We start from the raw sequence: 19,750 nt of genomic DNA, 5'->3' as shown, positions 1-19,750 counted from the left end.
CCAACATGACTGGCATACGTCACCTGAACAGCTTATTTGCAAGCCGTTAGTCTGAGGCACTCATTGTTTTCTCTTTCTGCATGAAAACTGCACACCCAGTAGATCACACCCATCTTCACAGAAGCGATATAATACTGTTTTCCTTCTATATCACCTTCCTCGGCAAGATCTAAAAGCTCTTTGCAAACAATGATCACAATCTCAGATTCAGTCACTTTCTCAAGGTCACACAAGCTCTGTGGCAGAGCTGATAAAAGAACCCATGTGTAGCTTTCAGTCCCTTTGAATTAACCATAAAACAATCCTTCCTCTTGTGAGGGGGGGATTGGGAAGGCTAGTTGGCCAGGTTAGGTGAATAATACAAATATGGGGTAAAGTCAATTACATATGTTTAACTATGACTTTTAAGACAGTTTGATCTCAACAATACATAATTGCTGAAGGCATGTACAGGTTTCTGTAGTAAGAGTCAAATTTCCATTGTAATTTACTAACTCCAGCTCTATAGAAGGAGCACAGAAATGAACAGAAACATTCATACATTCCAAGGCAGAAGGGACAATTGTGATCATCTAGTCTGACCTCCTGTATAACACTGGCCATAGAACTTCCTCAAGTAATTCCTAGAGCATAGCTTTTAAAAAAATAGCCAATCTTGATTTAAAAATTGTCTGTGATGGAGAATTCACCACAAACCCTGGCACAATATTCCAGTGGTTAATTACTTTCATCATTAAATATTTACACCTTGTTTTCCATCTGAATTTGTCTAGCTTCAAGTTACAAATAAATATTTCAATGATTAAATATTTCTTTCCCATACTTATAAACTAATGAAGTCACCCATTAACCTTCTCTTCTCTTCACTATAGGACACGTTTTCTAATCCTCTAATAGTTCTCTGAACCCTCTCCCATTTATCATCAACATCCTTCTTGAACTGTAGGCACCAGAACGGGACACAGTACTCCAGCAGTGGTCGCACCAGTGTCAAATATTGATGTAAAATAACCTCTCTACTTCTATTCAAGAGTCCGTGTTTATACATTCAAGAATTGCATTAGCTCTTTTGGCCACATCGCATTGGGAGTTCATGTTCAACTGATGATCCCCAAATCTTTTTCAGAGTCACTGCTTCCCAGAATAGAGCCCCTATCATGTGAGAATGGTCTACATTCTTTGTACCTAGCTGTATTAAAATGTATATTGTTTGCTTGTGCCAAGTTTACACCAAGTAATCCAGATTGCTATTTATCAGTGACCTGTCCTCTTCATTATTTACCATTCCCCCAATTTTTGTGTCATCTGCAAACTTTATCCTTGATTCATTTTATTCTCAGCATCTTGATTTTGTGCTGAGTGCTCATATCTTCCGTCTTTTTACTCTCCCCTTTTCTTATAAGTTAAATGCCTTCCTGACCACTCTAGGCTGCCAGCTGACCTTGATGGTCTTCAGCAACTTGGCCCTCCAGCCAAGACACAAAGTCCAAATAATACCCCAGATGGGGTTCAAAAGAGTCCAATAACTATATAGCATATTTGCCCTTGCCAGGGTCATCAGTCCTAGCTCTGGATCCTTTATTCGGGCTCCCAAATAAGACCTGTCCCCTTCTTGGGGTTTATAACACTTTACCTATGGCTAGTAGGGGAACTCTGGGTTCCAACCCAGGGACCCTATAAACTGCAACCACATACTGTACTATTTACTCTAATCCATAGCTGCTACTTCCGCGGGCCTCTTCCTGCCAGGCCCTTTATCTCCATCCTTATCTCAGGGCCAGCATCCACAGGTTATTCTCTAGCTCCATCCCCCTTCTTCACTCCTCTCATCCCAGCCAGGAACTGACCCGCTAAGGCTCTACAGATCCTTTTATCTCAGCCTGCTGGGCTCAGTTTGGCTGTGGCTTCCAAGATGGTTGCTCCATTGAGGCCTCTCTAAGCAAGCAAGGAGAACCCATCTTTGCTTCTCTTTCTCCCACCTCACTGCTTCCTGGGGCAGGGTGTGGCAGAACAGCATGGCCTGCAGCAGGGGGCCACAAAGGCCTGGTACACCCCGTCACAGGGTGTGTCCTGGATTAAACAAACATATGCACGAAAATCATCCCTTGCAACCTGTGAATAAGGTGAATTAAGCTATCATAAGCGTTACCATCTTCTGAATCTTACCTGCATACTCATGAAGCGATTGTCTGAGCCATGGAATCCACCACTGCAATATTTGATTTCAAATGGTTTTCTATTTAAAAGAAGTCACAGGGTATGTAACCAATAATACTTATGTTATAAAATGTATTTATGTAAAAATATATTCAGTAGCTTTGTAATACTTACTTTACAAAATGTATTTATGTAAAAATATATTCAGTAGCTTTGTTTGTCTGCATATAAAAGGGGACATTAACTAAAGTGAAGTCTATACCCCAGGGGCCTACAGAGTCTGTAAGCTCTGCAGGAGTAAACCTTTAAATTTTGAAGAATAGAGGCTGTCATCTGCAGATATAATCTCTGCAAGTCATGGGTAGCGCCAGCCTCTTCCCAGTGGGTGGGTTGAGGTGGACTACACAGAAAATGAGGGGTGGCTGTGCCCTCCCTTGCTAGGATGCCCCACCCCTCTCCATAGTCCTGCCCCCTGCTCCTCCTCAATTAAGTGCCAGCCCCGCCTCTTCCCCCGAGGCCCTGACCCCTGGCCAGGTTGGAGGCTGGAAGCCAGAGTTAGGCAGCATGGGATGGCTGCTGCACTGGCTGGTGCCATGGTGCGGGAAGCCACGGAGCTCGCTCGTTTATTCCTGCTGCTGCTGCTCAGGACCCTGGGGCTGTGGCTGCTCCTCAGCTCCCCACCACCCTTCGACTGCTCACAGCCTATGTGGGGGGACCTGCCTCTGGGGCTGGCAGAGTCCTTGGGGAACAGTGACTGCGGGGGGTGGTGCCTAGGAGTCTGGCTGTAGCGGGTCAGTCCAGGCCGCTGTGGGGAGCCCCAGATCCTCCACCTGTCCTGGGAAGCATTCCCTGGTGGGTGAGGACATATGCCAGGGGCTGCTTTTGGGCATCCTAGCACCCCACCCCGGATTATTTCTGCACTGCTGCTGGTGGCAGTGCTGCCTTCAGAGCTGGGTGGCCAGAAAGTGGCAACTGCTGCTGGCCAGATGCCCAGCTCTGAAGGCAGTTTTTGCCGCCAGCAGCAACAGAGAAGTAAGTGTCCAGGGTAAGTGTTATACGCATGCTTAACTTTAAGCACATGCTTTGGGAATTAAGCAGGTATTTAAGTGCTTTCCAGAAATGGGGTCTTAATTGACAAGTATCCACATCACAAAACCCACCAACACCTTAGGCATATTTAGCAAGGAGAAATTTATATAGACTAAGGTGATCCCACCAAATCAGGGACAAGGGCACTGTAGGAAAAAGCTTATTTTGTGCTACACCTGTTCTGTGGATAAACAGAGACCTCAGTCTCCAATGGCTGTCAATCTAGAACCATTCATTTGTTTTAATTTTTCTCCTCCAAAGCAAAAGAACAAGTCAAGAAACTCTTTACTGTATAATCAAATACTGATGAATGGTAACTTACCGAGCGAGTTGCCATTGGGGGTCTAAGTAAAAATGTACTCGTTCAATTCGGTCGTTGTTGACGTAGTGAAAACGCTTGGGTAAGAGCTCTTTCATAAATGCTTTGAAATGCTGATCTGGGTCTATGCACTGAAAATTTTAAATTAAGATATACATTTAATAATGTGTGAAAAAACTAGTCATGACCATCATGCATAAATTCTTATGAACATCAGAAACTAAGTGCTTAGCAGTGCTTTAACGACAAAGGGTCTTGTCCAACTCCTGTCAAAGTCAATGGGAGTCTTTCCATCACACTCAAAGACCTATTGGATGGTGCATAAATATCAGTTACTTACATTTGAGAATCGGTCAATATGCATTTTAACAGTTATATTTAAGGGATGCTGTCAACTAATTTTTTTTTAATTATCTAATTTTTTGCTCCTTTTTCTGATGAGGTTCTGACCACATTGGACTTGATAGCACTGGCTGGTATTAAGACCTTTATTCATTGAGGTCTCTCTTATGTAAGAGGCATCACATAAACAGGATGTCAAAGTCTAGTGGTGTTTAATTGTCCAGTCTGAGAATGCTGCAACACTCTATTATGGAAAATCATACACACACAAAGGTTTTAATATATTGGTCACCCATGGATATTTAATATTCTCCCCCACCAACATTCCCTTTTCCTTTATGTAATCCCCACTTCGAGTTTGCCAGCTCCTGGAATACCAGACTGAGCCACTTAGGGGGTCCTACCCTACAAACTACAATAATAATAGCTACCAGAGCCCTCTGACACCATTTCCCACCATGCTTGGAGTCAGAGGTGGGGACAGAAGGGACTAGAAAATCCTGATGAGGCCAATAAGGAGGTTTCTGCATGGGGTGTTCTGGACAGCGAGTATGATGCAATGTCAGCTGAGAGAGGCGTTAAAAATAGAAAAGTCTAATGAATGACAAACAAAACTTAAGTCAAGTATCAGCCAAAAGTGAGTCACTGAGGTCACAATCATAGAAATGTAGAGCTGGAAGGGAACTCAAAGGGTCATCAACTTCGGCCCCCTCCACTGAGGCAGACCCAAGTAAACCTAGATCATCCCTGACAGATGTTTGTCCAACCTGTTCTTAAAAGCCTCTAGGGTTTCACAACCTCCCTTGGAAGCTTATTCCAGTCCTTAACTATCCTTATATTTACAAACTTTTCCCCCAATATCTACCCAAAACCGCCTTTGCTGCAGATTAAGCCCATTACTTCTTGTCCTACCTTCAGTGGACATGGAGAACAATGGATCAGCATCCTCTTTAGAAGGGCCCTGAACATATTTGAAGACTATTACCAGGTCCCCCTTCAGTTTTCTTTTCTCAAGACTAAACATGCCCAGTTTTTTTAACCTTCCTCATAGGTCAGGTTTTCGAAACCTTTTTATCATTTTTGTTTCTCTCCTCTGGAATGTCTCCAATTTGTCCACATCTTTCCTAAAGTGTGGCACCAAGAATTAGACACAGTACTCCAGCTGAGGCCTCGCCATTGCTGAGTAGAGCAGGACCATTACCTCCCATGTCTTACATATACCATTACCATTAATACATCTCAGAATCATATTTGCCTTTTTCCTCAACTGCATTACATTGTTGACTATTATAACCCCCAAATCCTTTCCAGCAGTACTACCACCTAGCCAGTTATTCCCTATTTTGTAGTTGTGCATTTGATTTTTCCTTCTTAAGCGTAATACTTTGCACTTGTCTTTAATGAATTTAATCTTGTTGATTTCAGTTCTCTAATTTGTCAAGGTCATTCTGAAGTCTAATCTTACCCTCCAATTTGCTTGTGACCCTTCCCAGCTTGGTGTCATCCACTAATTTTATAAGAATACTCTCCACTCCATTTTCCAAGTCATTAGTGAAAATATTGACTATTGAGTAGTACTGGACCTAGGACTGACCTCTGTGGCACCCCACTAGATATGCCCTCCCACTTTCATAGCAAACCACTGGTAACTTTTCTTTGAGTACAGTTTTTCAACCAGTTGTGCACACGCCTTATTGTAATTTAATCTAGACCACATTTCCCTAGTTTGCTTATTAGAATGTCAGGTGGGACTGTGTCAAAAGCCTTACTGAAATCAAGACACATCGTGGCTACTGTTTTCCTCATACCCACTAGACCAGTAACCCTGTTAAAGAAGGAAATTAGGTAGGTTTGGCATGATTTGTTCTTGACAAATCCTGCTGGCTATTTCTTATAACTCTTATTACTGTAACCCTTGTCCACTTTTCTCCCTATTGTTTCTCTTCCTGTCATTGTGTCATATCTAGAATTGGGTAGTAACCTTTTGGGGCAGTGACCCTCTCTTTTCATATATTATATAAGGAGCCTAGCATACTGCTGCTGTAAAAATAATAATAAATGTCAATATGAATTAAGAAGCATGAGCCAACACTAAAGACAATACTTACTGTAAGTTGTCTGGTAACACGCTGGTAATCAACTGGAAGAGTCAGATGTAAAAATTAGTCACCTAAAGTTTAAAAAAAAAAAAAAAGATGCAAAATAAAAGGCTTCCAAATATGGAATACTGATTCAATACCACGTAACGCAGTCATCTAGGTTAAAAATCATTTCTAAATGTAAGCAACTTATTTTTCCTGTTTGAAAACCAAGCAACTAATAGTAAAAACAAAATCAGTAAGAAAATCTTCAAGCTATACTTTTTAACTAGCTGTCTTTTTAGGGGAGGTTTCCTTCACATTCTCTTCTCTCCAATCACTTTGGTTATTTACTTGTAATGTTCAGATATTTATTGTTTAAATGGTGTTGACAGAAAAAGATGTTGCCAACTAGAATTTGACATTCCAGAATTTATTGCAATGTGCACATAAGAAGCAGTAACTGTTGTGCTAGTCTAATAGCTTGGAGTTTTCTTGACATAACTTAGCTTTGGTAAAGTGTTTATAAACACGTTTTTAATAAACTTCCAAGGAAAAATCCCACCAAAAGAAAAAAAAAAAAATTTAACCCAGCAATCTTCCTTGGAAAAGGATAGGGTCCAGGGTAGGAAAGATTCATAGAGTTTAAGACCAGAAGGGACCATTAAGTCATCTAGTTTGACCTCCTGTATATCACAGGCCATTACATTTCTCCTAGTTACCCCTGTATTGAATCCAATAACTTGTGTTTGGCTAAACCATATAGAGATTAAGGGCCCCAGCTACACATGTAAGTGAACTAGGTCTTTAAATGCCTTTAAGAGCAGAAGATTTATGCTTCTAGGTCATAACAGTTTCCCCAACCCTTATGGTTCAATTTCTCCGTAAGCTTGTACTGAATCTGAGGAATATCAGTATATTCTATACAAATTAATCCTCACTTAATTTTAAAAAGTTTAGAAATAGATAATCAAGTAACACAAATTAGTTTAGCAACTACATACAAGAGAAATACTCATCTGGAACATTTTGGGGTCTTAAGCGAGCTGCAGGGCCAGGAATTATTGTGATATCTTGAACATTCTCCATGTATGTGCTCAGATATGCTGTTTTACTACAGCTAGCTGTTTCCATGCCTGCAAAAGGGAAAAGTGTTATTTTTAAAAGAGGTAGGTACAAATCTGCAATACTGATAACAGAACATGTAGTTGTTTTGTACAAAGAGGAAATGTGGCTTTCCTGATCACCAAGCACAAGACATCTGAATAGCTGAAAGGAAATGTGAACTCATACGGTACATAAACATCTACCCTTTCAGCAGCCCAGTAACACTCCCTCATGACAGTTTTCACAAGAAAACTGCAATAGATTTTCCCTACTGAAGGAGAAAAATAAAGGATACTGTGGGGGTTGGACCAGCAGAATGGATAACTTTTCAGTTCTGGGCTGTAGTCAGAAATCTAAGTTTTATACACATAGCCCTGCAGTAAAAGACAGGTCAGAGGCAACTAGTGGAAATAATAGGCCATGGCTGTGGCTTTCGGCTTCATTTGTGCAGTGTGTATACACACACCACAGTGACTACTTAAGAAAAACAAAAACAGGATGTTTTAAGAATATAACTAGTTTTTATTAATTATAATGGACTCTATTGCTTTGAAGTCACTTAAGCTGGAATGGGGAAAGAGAGAGTTGGGTGCAGCATCTGAAAAGAAAGTGAATTATATCACTCCCCCCACCAACTCCACAAATTAAAAATAAAAGGCCTGATTCTCAGGTACAATGAGGACCCTTTACACTGCTCTGGCACTGTAAAATGTAATTTACATTAAGGCCCACTTACACCACCAGAGAGCTATAAAGGGGCTGGGGTGTAAATAAGAATCAGGTCCAGAATATTCTTCTGTACAAAAGCTGACATCGGACTTTAAGCATGTCTACTATGAAAACAAAATGCCACCACCTGCTTCAATGTGTGAGAGAACTTGATGAAGCCACTGGTGAAAATGGACAGTCCCAGCAGTGAGAGAGGGAAACACTTGCTGAGAGACACCAAAAGTAACTTCGCCTGACATTAGTCTCTTGCAGCCATTGGCCAGCTGGGAGGGTAGAGGTGCTGATTGGCCAGCATTCCCCAGCTCACAGGATTTAACCTGGAGTGGGGACCGTGTGGAGCCTCTTTTGGCTCCATTCCATCAGCCCCAGCCTACTCTCCTTAAACTAGGAATGGGAACCAAGCCTTACAGAGTCTGTGGGTCCAACTGATTGACCATTTAGGGGTCAGGAAGGAATCTTTTCTCCCATGGGCCAGTTGGCAAAGGACCAGGGAGTTTTTCAATTTCCTAGAGGCACCTTCAAACCACAGTGGGTTAGGCAGGAATGTGATTAATATATAACGGAAGTACTTGGGTTGAGTTGTTAATTCATCACAGTTTGTGGCAGGTTTCCAGTGCAGTTAAGAAGATAAAATGAATGGTTCCCAGAGGTAAAAAAAAATGGCATTTTGGTGATGGGCCTTGGGCTCATGGGATCGAGTGAGACCTTGTGGCCTTTGTGGGCCAAGGTCAGACTTAGTGGCCTTCACACCTGAGGTCCGCACCCTTCTGCATCCTCTGTCCCTCTTGCAGCAAGGATGGTGCTAGGACGGAGTCCTGGGGGGTAGGCTGAGGAGAACCTACCCCGAGTTAAGGGTTATATTGATAATAAGCCCTGTAACCCCCACACTGGAATCAATTAAATATCTGGTATAGAAGAGTGTGGGTGATGGGCAGGTAGTGCCCCTTCCCTGTGCTAAAGGTGAATAAAAGTTGCAGCCTGCCACTTAATTCCATGCATGTGTCTGTCCTCATTTTGCCACTGTGTACACATCAATTTACCATGATCAGATAGAAGAATAATGTTTAGGCATTTGTGCAAATTCATTTGTTTGAGACCATCCATCAGCATCCCAACTATGTTGTCCACTCTCTGTAGTGCAAGAATGACCTGCAGAATAGAAATGTGGTGATGTAAAATAGATTTTAAGCATTTACAAATGAATTAATATATCTGTATTTGATGAATGTAAAATGTAAGACACAGTATGACCCATATACAAATAAAAGACTTCTTTATGCAAACTCTATTCACATAAGTATTCGCATAGGTTTCAGTTCAGCTAGTTACATTATTTGATGGGACTACTTGCATAAGTAATTCTACTCAGTGTGAGTAAGGGTTGCAGAATCATGCTCTTACAGAGCTACTCAGATGTCCTTACAGTGGTTTTTATTCTTCAAAGTGTTTTTGACATATGTAATCTATGTTGTTTTATTTACTAACCAAAGATAAGGATAACTGAGTTTTATATTACCTAAGAAGCAGGGGAGAGGAGAGGGGAGACAGAGACACCACTGTCGAGAGCAGAGCTCTCGTTGGCAGTTAATCAACTAAAGAACTACATTGATCTTTCAGTATTATCAGAGAAACAGTGTTCAGTGAAAGCCCCCCACAAGAGAAATTGAAAGCCTCTTGCTGTTAATAGCTCCAGTAAAATCTGGAAAAGTCAGTTATAGATGCCAAAACTTTTCCTGAGTTCAAGATAGTACCATTCTCTAATGTTCCCAAATCACTGAATAGTTTTTTCCCCCTTCAACCTCTTCTTGTTTTTGTAAGTGCATTTACTGAAGGATGTAATATTGACCCATCCCGGAAAATGAAGGCTTCTCTTATTTGCTGAATGGGTACAGCACAGACAGTGGTAATATCTGCTTCCCCTATGCCAGTGGTTCTCAATCAGGGGTCCGGGGCCCCCTGCGAGCCATGAGCATGTTTCAGGGGGTCCGCCAAACAGGGCCAGCATTAGACTCACTGGGGCCCAGGGGAGAAAGTCGAAGCCCCACTGCATGGAGCTGAAGCCCGGGGCCCTGAGCTCTGCCATCCAGGGCGGAAGCAAAAGCCTGAGCAATGTAGCTTTGTGGTAGACCCTGTGGCATGGGGCCACGGGCAACTGCCCTGCTTGGTACCCCCTAGTGCCGGCCCTGGCTTTTATATGCAGAAAAACAGTTGTTGTGGCACAAGTGGAGCTATGGAGTTTTTATAGCATGTTGGGGGCGGGGCTTCAGAAAGAAAAAGGTCGAGAACCTCTGCCCTATGCCAAAATGGCCAAAGTCTGACATGGAGGGAGATATCATTCATATCCACCTAACTGTAGTCTGAGACAGCCAGCAACCATGCCAGTTACAACGTGAATAGCCATCCACAGAAGTGGACTAAGATTAGAGCTGGTTTAAATGTTTCATTCACCCCACCTCCCCCATCCACTTTTTTTTAAAAAATGAGAAGTGTTTGTTTTTTTCCCCTAAACTGATAATGTTCATGAAAAACTTTTTTTTTCCCTTTCCAAAAATTTCTAGTATTTTTTGTCAAAAGGGAGAACTAGCATATGATGAGTGGGGGAAAGGGAGAGGGAGACAAAAGGTACACCATTTACAACCTCCTCTGCATTTGCAATTTTAAATTATAAATAAAAGATAGTACCTAATTTGTTAGCATTGAAAACAGCACATTTATTAAATGCCCTTTTACTATGTATGTTAGGTCATGTTCACCCTCCCACAAAGTCCTTGTTCTAGTAAATACACTGCAGATGAGTGCTCCAGTTTATGGGTGTTAATTTAACATGCTATACAAAGCCTCATCACTAACTCAATACAGAGCTTTAAAACAAAACAAAACAAAACCGCCTACTTACTCCACTGCTGACTGGTCCAAAACGATGGCCGGAGGTATCTGGTTCTTCTAAATACAGAGTGTAAAAGTGTGGTCTATATCAAACAGCACCAAAAATGTAATATTTTACATACACATTGAAAAATAGTCCAGAAAAAATTATAATTCAACAATGGATATTAAATAATAGAAACAACTGTGCATTATTTAGTGAGGAAACATTTTAAAAGAAGGGAAAGAAATAGACAATTTGCTTAGAAACAGGCTTGAAACAACTAATTTGTTGATCGTAAATGATCTGGGAAAAGGTGGTAAAATTTGCAAACAATACAAAATTACTCAAGATAGTTACGTCCAAAGCAGACTGCGGAGAGTTACAAAGGGATCTCATAAAACTGGGTGACTGGGCAGCAAAATGGAAGATGAAATTCAATGTTGATAAATGCAAAGTAATGCACATGGGAGAACATAATCCCAACTATCCACACAAAAATGATGGGATCTAAATTAGCTGTTACCACACAAGAAAGAGATCTTGCAGTCATCATAGACAGATCTCTAAAAACATCCGCAATGTGCAATGGCAGTCCAAAAAGTTAACAGAATGTTAGGAACCATTAGGCAAGGGATAAATAATAAGACAGAAAATATCACAATGTCACTACATAAATTCATGGTACGCCCACACCTTGAATTCTTTGTGCAGTTCTGGTCACCTACTTTCAAAAAGGATATATTAGAAATGGAAAGAGTACGAAGAAGGGCAACAAAAATGACTAGGGGTATGGATCAGCTTCCATATGAGGAGAGATTAAAAAGACTGGGACTTTTCAGCTTGGAAAAGAGATGACTAAGGGGGGATATGACAGAGGTCTATAAAATCACGACTGGTGTGGAGAAAGTGAATAAGGAAGTGTTATTTACCCTGTCATATAACACAGTGAAATTAATAAGCAGCAGGTTTAAAGCAACAAAAAGGAACTATTTCTTCACACAATGCACAGTCAACCTATGGAAATCATTGCCGGGGATGTTGCGAAGACAAAAAGTATAACTGGGTTCAAAAAAGAATTAAATAATTAGAATTAGATAGGTCCATCAATCTAATTCTAGATAGATAGCCAAGATAGTCAGGGATGCAATCCCATAAACCTTGGATTGCCAGATTCTGGGACTGGTCGACAGGGGATGGATCACTTGATAATTGCCCTGTTCTGTTCATTCCCTCAGAAGCATCTGGCATTGCTACTGTCAGAAGACAGGATACAGGGATAGATGGACCATTGGTCTGACCCAGTATGGCCATTCTTATGTTTTTATGAAGTTATTGAAATAATGCACACAAGGTATTATATTAAATATAAACAACATTTACATTGCATTGTATTTGTTAATTATTATTTCATTATTCTAACACTGTAAACACGAGCTTTACATTTGAAATTTAATACCTACCTTTCATCTTTAGGTAACTGCAGCCAATGAAGAATAGCTATCACCCTTTCTTCAAATGGGATTGAACTGTATCAGAACAATACAATAGCAACTGTATTTCAAAGAACTGAAAATTATGTTCACGTGAATTACGAAACCTGTCTTCATTTCAACAAACATAATTGAAATCACTTGGCAACATTAAAGTTGGATATCCTTTAAATATATCTAGATTAATTATTTGGAGTACTACAGTGATGGCAAATTTTACCAATACAAGGCTAAGGGCCTGATCTAAAGCCCATTGAAGTCAACAGGAGTCTCTAACTTCCATGAGTTTGGATAAGGCCCTAAATCTTGCCTGCCTTCCTCATACAAGCAATCCTACTGATTTCACCAGGCATGCTCACATAAGAGGAGAAGGATTTGTCCCATATACTGTATTTTTAAAACCATCCTGGTGTTTATAATGTGAGCCCAGATGCCAAGTTTATAATGACCATACATAGGTAAAATCTGGAATCAAAACTCTGAAGTAGACTGACAATCATAGATTAGTATACACCCACTGAAAACAGCCTATATGTTACTCAGGGCAGGTCTACACTACCCGCCTGAATCAGCGGGTAGAAATCGATCTCTCGGGGATCGAATTATCGCGTCTCGTCGGGACGCGACAATCAATCCCCGAATCGACGCTTCTACTCCACCAGCGGAGATAGGAGTAAGCGCCGTCAATGGGGGAGCCGCGGAGGTCGATTTGCCGCCGTCCTCACAGCGGGGTAAGTCGGCTCCGATACATCGAATTCAGCTACGCTATTCGCGTAGCTGAATTTGCGTATCTTAAATCGACCTCCCCCCCCCCCCCCCGTAGTGAGGACGTAGCCTGAGGCAGCACCACTTGTTGCTGATGACAGTTGTAGCTTGAATGACACAATGCAATTCCAAGTGATCCTGTTCAACTAGCTGGAGAAACATGTAGAATGTCCCACAAGCAACCAACAGTAAGAATCTACGTGACAAGAAAAATAGGACCTGAGAAGAAGAAGATTGAGGACCTCAGGGAAGATTTTGATATTATTAATGATGATTCTCAAATGCACATAAAAAATTTTCCACTGCAGAGAAATGTTTATTCATAGGTATGATTAACAGTTGACCATAAAGGCTACTGCCTTACTGTGAAATACCTTGAAAACTTGCAATAAGGTTAATTTGACAGTGAAATGTTTCCCATAACTATCTCATTACATAGTTTTTCAAGTACATAGACAATATCATGTAAAGATTTTCCCACTTCATGTAAGGGAAGAGCTCAGATTGAGTGATCAATGTTAGAATCTAGGTATTTGTGAAATATTTGCACCAAGTGTAAATAGAAGACATCAAAGCATCACCAGATTCAAATGGCAAATTTTTTGCATACCTCTCCTATAAACATACTTTTCCACACCATGTTATAGCATAATAGGTTCTTCAGCCAGTTACACAACATGAATCATGGAAAATGCAGGCTCTGGCTAGTGGGATTCTGCTTTTTCACAATGTGCAGGACTATATTAGTAAGCAGGAAGATATTTATCCTCTGTCTGTCATCTATCGTTTTATGAAAGCTGATCCAAACCAGGAAAGGAAGCAGAACCAACCTACGTGTTTTATTTCTCTCACACTCTCATAGACTCATAGACTCAGACTTTAAGGTCAGAAGGGACCATTATGATCATCTAGTCTGACCTCCTGCATGATGCAGGCCACAAAAGCTGACACCCTCCCCCCCCCCCGGAATAATTCTCTCCCTTGACTCAGCTGTTGAAGTCCCCAAATCATGATTTAAAGACTTCAAGTCGCAGAGAATCCTCCAGCCAGCGACCCCTGCCCCATGCTGCGGAGGAAGGCGAAAAACCTCCAGGGCCTCTGCCAATCTACCCTGGAGGAAAATTCCTTCCCAACCCCAAATATGGCGATCAGCTGAACCCCGAGCATGTGGGCAAGATTCTCCAGCCAGACCCGCATTGACCATTGATACTAGTTACCAGCGATGGCAAGTTATTGACCTATTGACTAAAATCACGTTATCCCACTCTCTCACACTCTAATTCAAGGGTAGTCAATGGGCAGACCACGAGCCAACTCCGGACCGCCAGATGCTTTTGAACAGACTTCGAAATCTTTTTATTTACTTATTATTATCATTATTGTTATTATTTTTGTATTATTTTCTCTGGAGTCTGGACCATGACCAAGACATGTGGACCTTGACATAAAATAATTGATTACCTCTCCCCTAATTTATTGCTCTACCAAAGAAACACACACACACACCATGATGTTTTACATACCCATTGTACTTTCTATACAAGTCTGGAAAAGTTCCGTTAATTCTCACATCTGATCCAGGCCAGAAGAATGTACCAGCTTTTAGACCTTGATGCATAGCTGTCAGCCAGAGCTGTGGGATGAGGACAAGTATAATTATTTAGTGTTTGTCATAAAGCCCCAGCTCCTGGAGTTCTGTTATTTCACGAGAATTTCCACTTTCATTTAAAAAAAACAAGTTCTAGCATTCAGGGTTGTGGAGAAAAGCTTGAAAAGGTGACCTGAGAACAGGGCCGGCTCCAGGCACCAGCTTGCCAAGCAGGTGCTTGGGGCGGCCACTCCGGAGAGGGGCAGCACGTCCAGCTATTCGGCGGCAATTCAGCGGTCTGTCCCTCACTCCCGCTCGGAGCGAAGGACCTCCCGCCGAATTGCCGCCGCAGATCGCGATCGCGGCTTTTTTTTTTTTTTTTTTTTTTTTGCGCCACTTGGGGCGGCAAAAACCCTGGAGCTGGCCCTGCCTGAGAATAACCTAAAAGTTCAAAACCCAAAAGGCAAATAAGAACCAAAAACGTATTTTTTGAAAAACCTCATGATTTTTAAGCCAAGATCATGATTTTTTGAGGCCTAATTCATGATTTTTGAATGTTTAGGTTGGCAATAATACGGCAAGTTGGGTGAAAAGAGGAAGCTGAAACTAAGTTGGGAGAGGATGATAAATGGGAGACCTAGTGAAGGGAAGATAAGTAGCATAGGCTGGAGGGGAGGAAGAAATGGTAAGAGACAGAGGATGGAGAGAGAAGAGTTAGAGACAGACATAAAAGCCAGAGAAATGGAAAAAAGAAAGGCAAAAACACACACAAACTGTTAGTTTTAGTTCTTTCTAATGCATTATTTCCCAGGCAGAAAAGAGAGGAGGAGGAAGGGTGGGAATCTTTGGGCCACTGCAGCTGGAGTGTGTGAAAATGCTAGATGACTTTTCAAGCTCTCGGTATTCGAGGAGTTGGACTGTACCAAGATGCCTTTCCCACTTAGGATCCACAGGGACCTTGGACTGGAACCATTCTACAGAATTATAGTTTTTGGAGGGGGGCTGGAGAGGAGGCTGAAAATAATGAAAATGTTCTAAACAGGGGTAATTGCCATAAAAATCATATAAATAAGATAATTAACAAAAATCCTGCCACCTATTTTTTTCATTATTGCAGTTTACATGTAAGCTATTTCAAATCCATTTTACAGCTGCAACAATGTAATCATGTAGTTATGCTGTGTGACAGCTTATTGGCTGCCTTGGAAATGCTCTCTGTAACTTTTTTCAGAGTGGTAGCCATGTTAATCTGTATCAGCAAAAACAACGAGGAGTCCTTGTGGCACCTTAGAGACTAACAAATTTATTTGGGCATAAGCTTTCGTGGGCTAGAACCCACTTCATCAGATGAAGTGAAAAATACAGGAGCAGGTATAAATACATGAAAGAATGGGGGATGCTTTACCAAGTATGAGGTCAGTCTAATGAGATAAATCAATTAACAGCAGGATACCAAGGGAGGAAAAATAACTTTTGAAGTGGTAAGAGAGTGGCCCATTACAGACAATTGACAAGAAGGTGTGAGAAACAGTAGGGAGAAATTAGTATTGGGGAAATTAAGTTTAGGTTTTGTAATGACCCAACCACTCCCAGTCTGGGTTCTAGCCCCCAAAAGCTTATGCCCAAATAAGTTTTTTGGTCTCTAAAGTGCCACAAGGACTCCTTGTTGTTTTCTCTATAACATTGTTTCTCAGTATCACCATTTTCCTGAGAAATAACTAAACAACATACCCACTATCTCTTGTGTCTCATAGCAGTATATTAGTTATTAATACTTACAGGCTGTCCTTGGTACCACTGCGGATTAAACTTCTCTGCATTTCTAAGTGTGAAGGAAACATTTCTATGGGGGTCGTAGATCTTGTTATCAATTATACCATGGGATTCTGGATACAGCCCCTACAATTAAGATTGTGCCATTGTATAAAAAAGAAAATCTTTTTTATAGAAATCCTTATGTACACGTCACTATAAATGCCACAAGTCACAGAACGATCTAACAGGGTCACATTTCACTGCTACAAAGATCAAATACAGACTGACACTTCTCAAAGGTAACGCAGCATTTTTCAGACTTTGTGTAAGTGGATGCAAGTCTATTGACTTACACCAAGTCTGAATTTGGCTTGACCTCTTCTGGCTGAATTTACAGCCTACTTGCTATAGTTTTCTCTTATGCTCTTTTAGAGGCATTTAGGCAAAACAGAGCCTAAATGGAAGGCATAACCTTAGCCTGATATCTTAAGGGTAGCACAGCTGGTTTGCCACAGAATGGGATGGCCTTCATGAAGCAGTTGGGAGGATCCCCACCTGTGACTAGATGCCTCCATAAGATAACCGACCAACAAGTAGCTCAATGGTGGGGAGTGGGGAGCTGCAAGGAGTAGGGAGGCTTCTGAGGAGACCCTGTGACAGGGAAAGGAGCCGGAAGGGAGCTTACCACTCCAGCTAGGTGAAAGGCCAGACTGGGGATACCTGCTGTGTGCCTGGTTTACCTATTTTGATTGATGTTGAACTGTGTTTGTGATTGAATAAATACATGCCTCAGAAAAAGGAATGGCATAGTGACAGTGGGGAGCTTTATTTACACACTATCTGGAGAGTTAGTTCCCCAGCTTTCATAAGAGTGGGAGAACTGAGGTAGAGGATGGTCTGATGCCAGGTTAGGGGAGACCCCATTACATGGTGGCAGAGCAAAATTCTTTCTACCAGGTCACCTCTTCAAATTTGGGAGTGTGTGTCTTGTGGGGAGGGAGGGCATTAAACAACTTTTAAAAAAATAAGTAGAGACCCAGAGACTGTGCACATAACAGCATCCACTGCCACGCCACCCAAAGAGGCAACAGCACTGATGAGTCAGGAGCAGAAGGCAGTGAGGCTGTGATTCCATCAGTCTTAATTTGAGTTCTATACTCTTTGACCATGAAGCTCAAGGGAGTCTGCTGATATACCATAGAAGGCAGTAAGACAATCCAGTTTTGGAAGCTTTTTTTTTTTTAAAATTGGTTTATTTTCTCCTGTATATATTCAAGATGGGAGAAACTTTAGAGATCAGTTGTTTGTGACACCTTCCACCCTTGGGCTGCTTCTGAACCAGATTTGAATCCCAGACAGCCTTAGATCTCCTCACACCTTCAAAACTCATGAGATATTCAGATTGCTGGTTCCATTTCAGACCTCATCTATGTCTACTTAATGTCACAATTTCTGTTCCATGGGAGGGGCATAAGGCACATATCTTCCCAAAGAAAAGGAATGAGAAGAGAACCTAGCTTGCTTCTACTCCACTGGCCAAAACTGTGATTCAGCAGATTATGCCAGATTCATACCAATGCACAAAGTGAAGAAGCATACCAATTTATAATGCCACAGGAATTCTTACACCTGGTATTGGATAGTTTTTATTAATTATCAGGATCAAGTTAATCTAACCAGGCATAAGTAGTCTTTATATAGTGATTGTCACACATTAAGCCAGATCTTAGCATGAAGAGAAAAGAAGAAAAGTGTGGAATCTACATTTTCATAGTCCTGTGGGAAATCTTAAGTATTTTTCTTGTTGGGTTTAATAATCCACAAATCCTGTTTCCCCTGGAATTGAATAAATTCAGAACAATGTATCTTCTAGAGAGAAAAACACAGAAGTTCTTACTGTGACAATGGTGTAGTGATTGGGGAACGTTTTTGTTGGATACACTGGTCTCATGTTGGGAGTGTATGTTCCACATTTTTCTAGGGGGGAAAATGTAAAGTTACAAAAGTGAAAAAATTTCACAAGACTCAACTATGTATACATTCAGTTTTAAAAATCATACCCCTGTAGAGTTTGCACTCTTCAACATTCTAGAATTTATACAGTAACTCCCCACTTAACGTTGTAGTTATGTTCCTGAAAAATGCGACTTTAAGAGAAATGATGTTAAGCGAATCCAATTTCCCCATAAGAATTAATGTAAATGGGGGCAGGGGTTAGGTCCCAGGGAAATTTTTTTCACCAGACAAAAAACTATATATACTGTATACATACACACACACACACACACACACACACACACACACACACACACACACACACACACACACACACAGTATAAGTTTTAAACAAACAATTTAATATTGTACACAGCAATGATGATTGTGAAGCTTGATGGAGGTGGTGAAGTTAGAGGGTGGAAGAGGGTGCGATATTTCCCAGGGAATGCCTTATTGCTAAATGATGGAATAGCATTTGGCTGAGCCCTCAAGGGTTAACACGCTGTTGTTAATGTAGCCTCATACTCTACAAGGCAGCACAAATGGAATTAGGGGAGACAGCATGGCAGACAGAGACAGAGAAACACAGCCTGTGTGTGGGAGAGAGAGCGAGAGAGAGATGCACATTGCCCCTTTAAGTACGCTGACACCACTCTAAGTACACTGCCTTTAAAAAGATCAGGAAGTTGAGACAGCAGCTGCGGCCAGCAAGCTCTCTCTGTCCTGAGCCCCGTCCTGTCCCCACCCTACTCTATATGGAGCGGGGCGGGGAGGAATAGGGGGAGAGGGGGACACCCTGACATTAGCCCTCCTCTTCCCCCCTCCCCTGCACAGCAAGCAGGAGGCTCCCAGGAGCAGCTCCAAGGCAGAGGGCAAGAGCAGATCATGGCAGTGGGGGAAGAGACAGCTGAACTGCTGGCAACTGGTAGCCTGCTGGGTGGCTGCTGCACAGGGAACTTAGGGGAGCGGGGAGCTGATGGGGGGCTGCCGGTCAACCCTGGTTCAAAGCCCCCACCAGCTAGCTGCAACGGGCTGCTCTTCCTGCAAGCAGTGGACAAAGCAGGCAGCTGCCAAACAACATTATAAGGGAGCATTGCGCAACTTTAAATGAGCATGTTCTGTATTTATGTCAGAAATGAACAAGTCACATTTGACTTAACAGCTAGTGATAGAAATGCATTCTAGATACTCCTTATGGGGCTGATCTTTGACCACTGAAGTCAATGGTCACAGAATCAGGCCTTTTGAACAATATCTCGTGCAGATGTATACAGGAATGACCAAAAAAGTTATGCTCTTCCAATTAGAACACTGATCTGGCAGCTGGTGAGAGTGCTGTGCAGTGTGAGCACTAATAAGGATTTCAGTCTGGGAGTTCCCAGAAGCAAAGTAGCTTTTGACTGAAGGCTATAAATGCTGTCTTGCCCCAGGTCTCTTAAGGGTATGTCACAAATTGCAATTGCT

The 19,750-nt window shown here is 41.7% G+C and overlaps 1 protein-coding gene across 1 annotated transcript in view; it reads right to left on the bottom strand.

The window, feature by feature from the left end:
- ENPP1 (ectonucleotide pyrophosphatase/phosphodiesterase 1) overlaps positions 1-19,750 on the bottom strand; it is a 76,469-nt gene that overhangs the window by 12,759 nt on the left and 43,960 nt on the right. Inside the window, exons 7-16 of the mRNA XM_065400339.1 lie at positions 18,186-18,265; positions 16,313-16,432; positions 14,469-14,578; positions 12,151-12,216; positions 10,718-10,790; positions 8,862-8,970; positions 6,990-7,121; positions 6,016-6,047; positions 3,569-3,696; positions 2,167-2,236 (exon numbers count right to left, since the gene is read on the bottom strand). Of these exons, the coding sequence (XP_065256411.1) occupies positions 2,167-2,236; positions 3,569-3,696; positions 6,016-6,047; positions 6,990-7,121; positions 8,862-8,970; positions 10,718-10,790; positions 12,151-12,216; positions 14,469-14,578; positions 16,313-16,432; positions 18,186-18,265 (920 nt within the window). The remainder of the gene's footprint in view (positions 1-2,166; positions 2,237-3,568; positions 3,697-6,015; positions 6,048-6,989; positions 7,122-8,861; positions 8,971-10,717; positions 10,791-12,150; positions 12,217-14,468; positions 14,579-16,312; positions 16,433-18,185; positions 18,266-19,750) is intronic.

This window comes from Emys orbicularis, chromosome 3 (genome assembly GCF_028017835.1).
Source record: "Emys orbicularis isolate rEmyOrb1 chromosome 3, rEmyOrb1.hap1, whole genome shotgun sequence".
NCBI classification, from domain to species: Eukaryota; Metazoa; Chordata; order Testudines; family Emydidae; genus Emys; species Emys orbicularis.
This window is presented reverse-complemented; position numbering and strand designations above follow the sequence as displayed.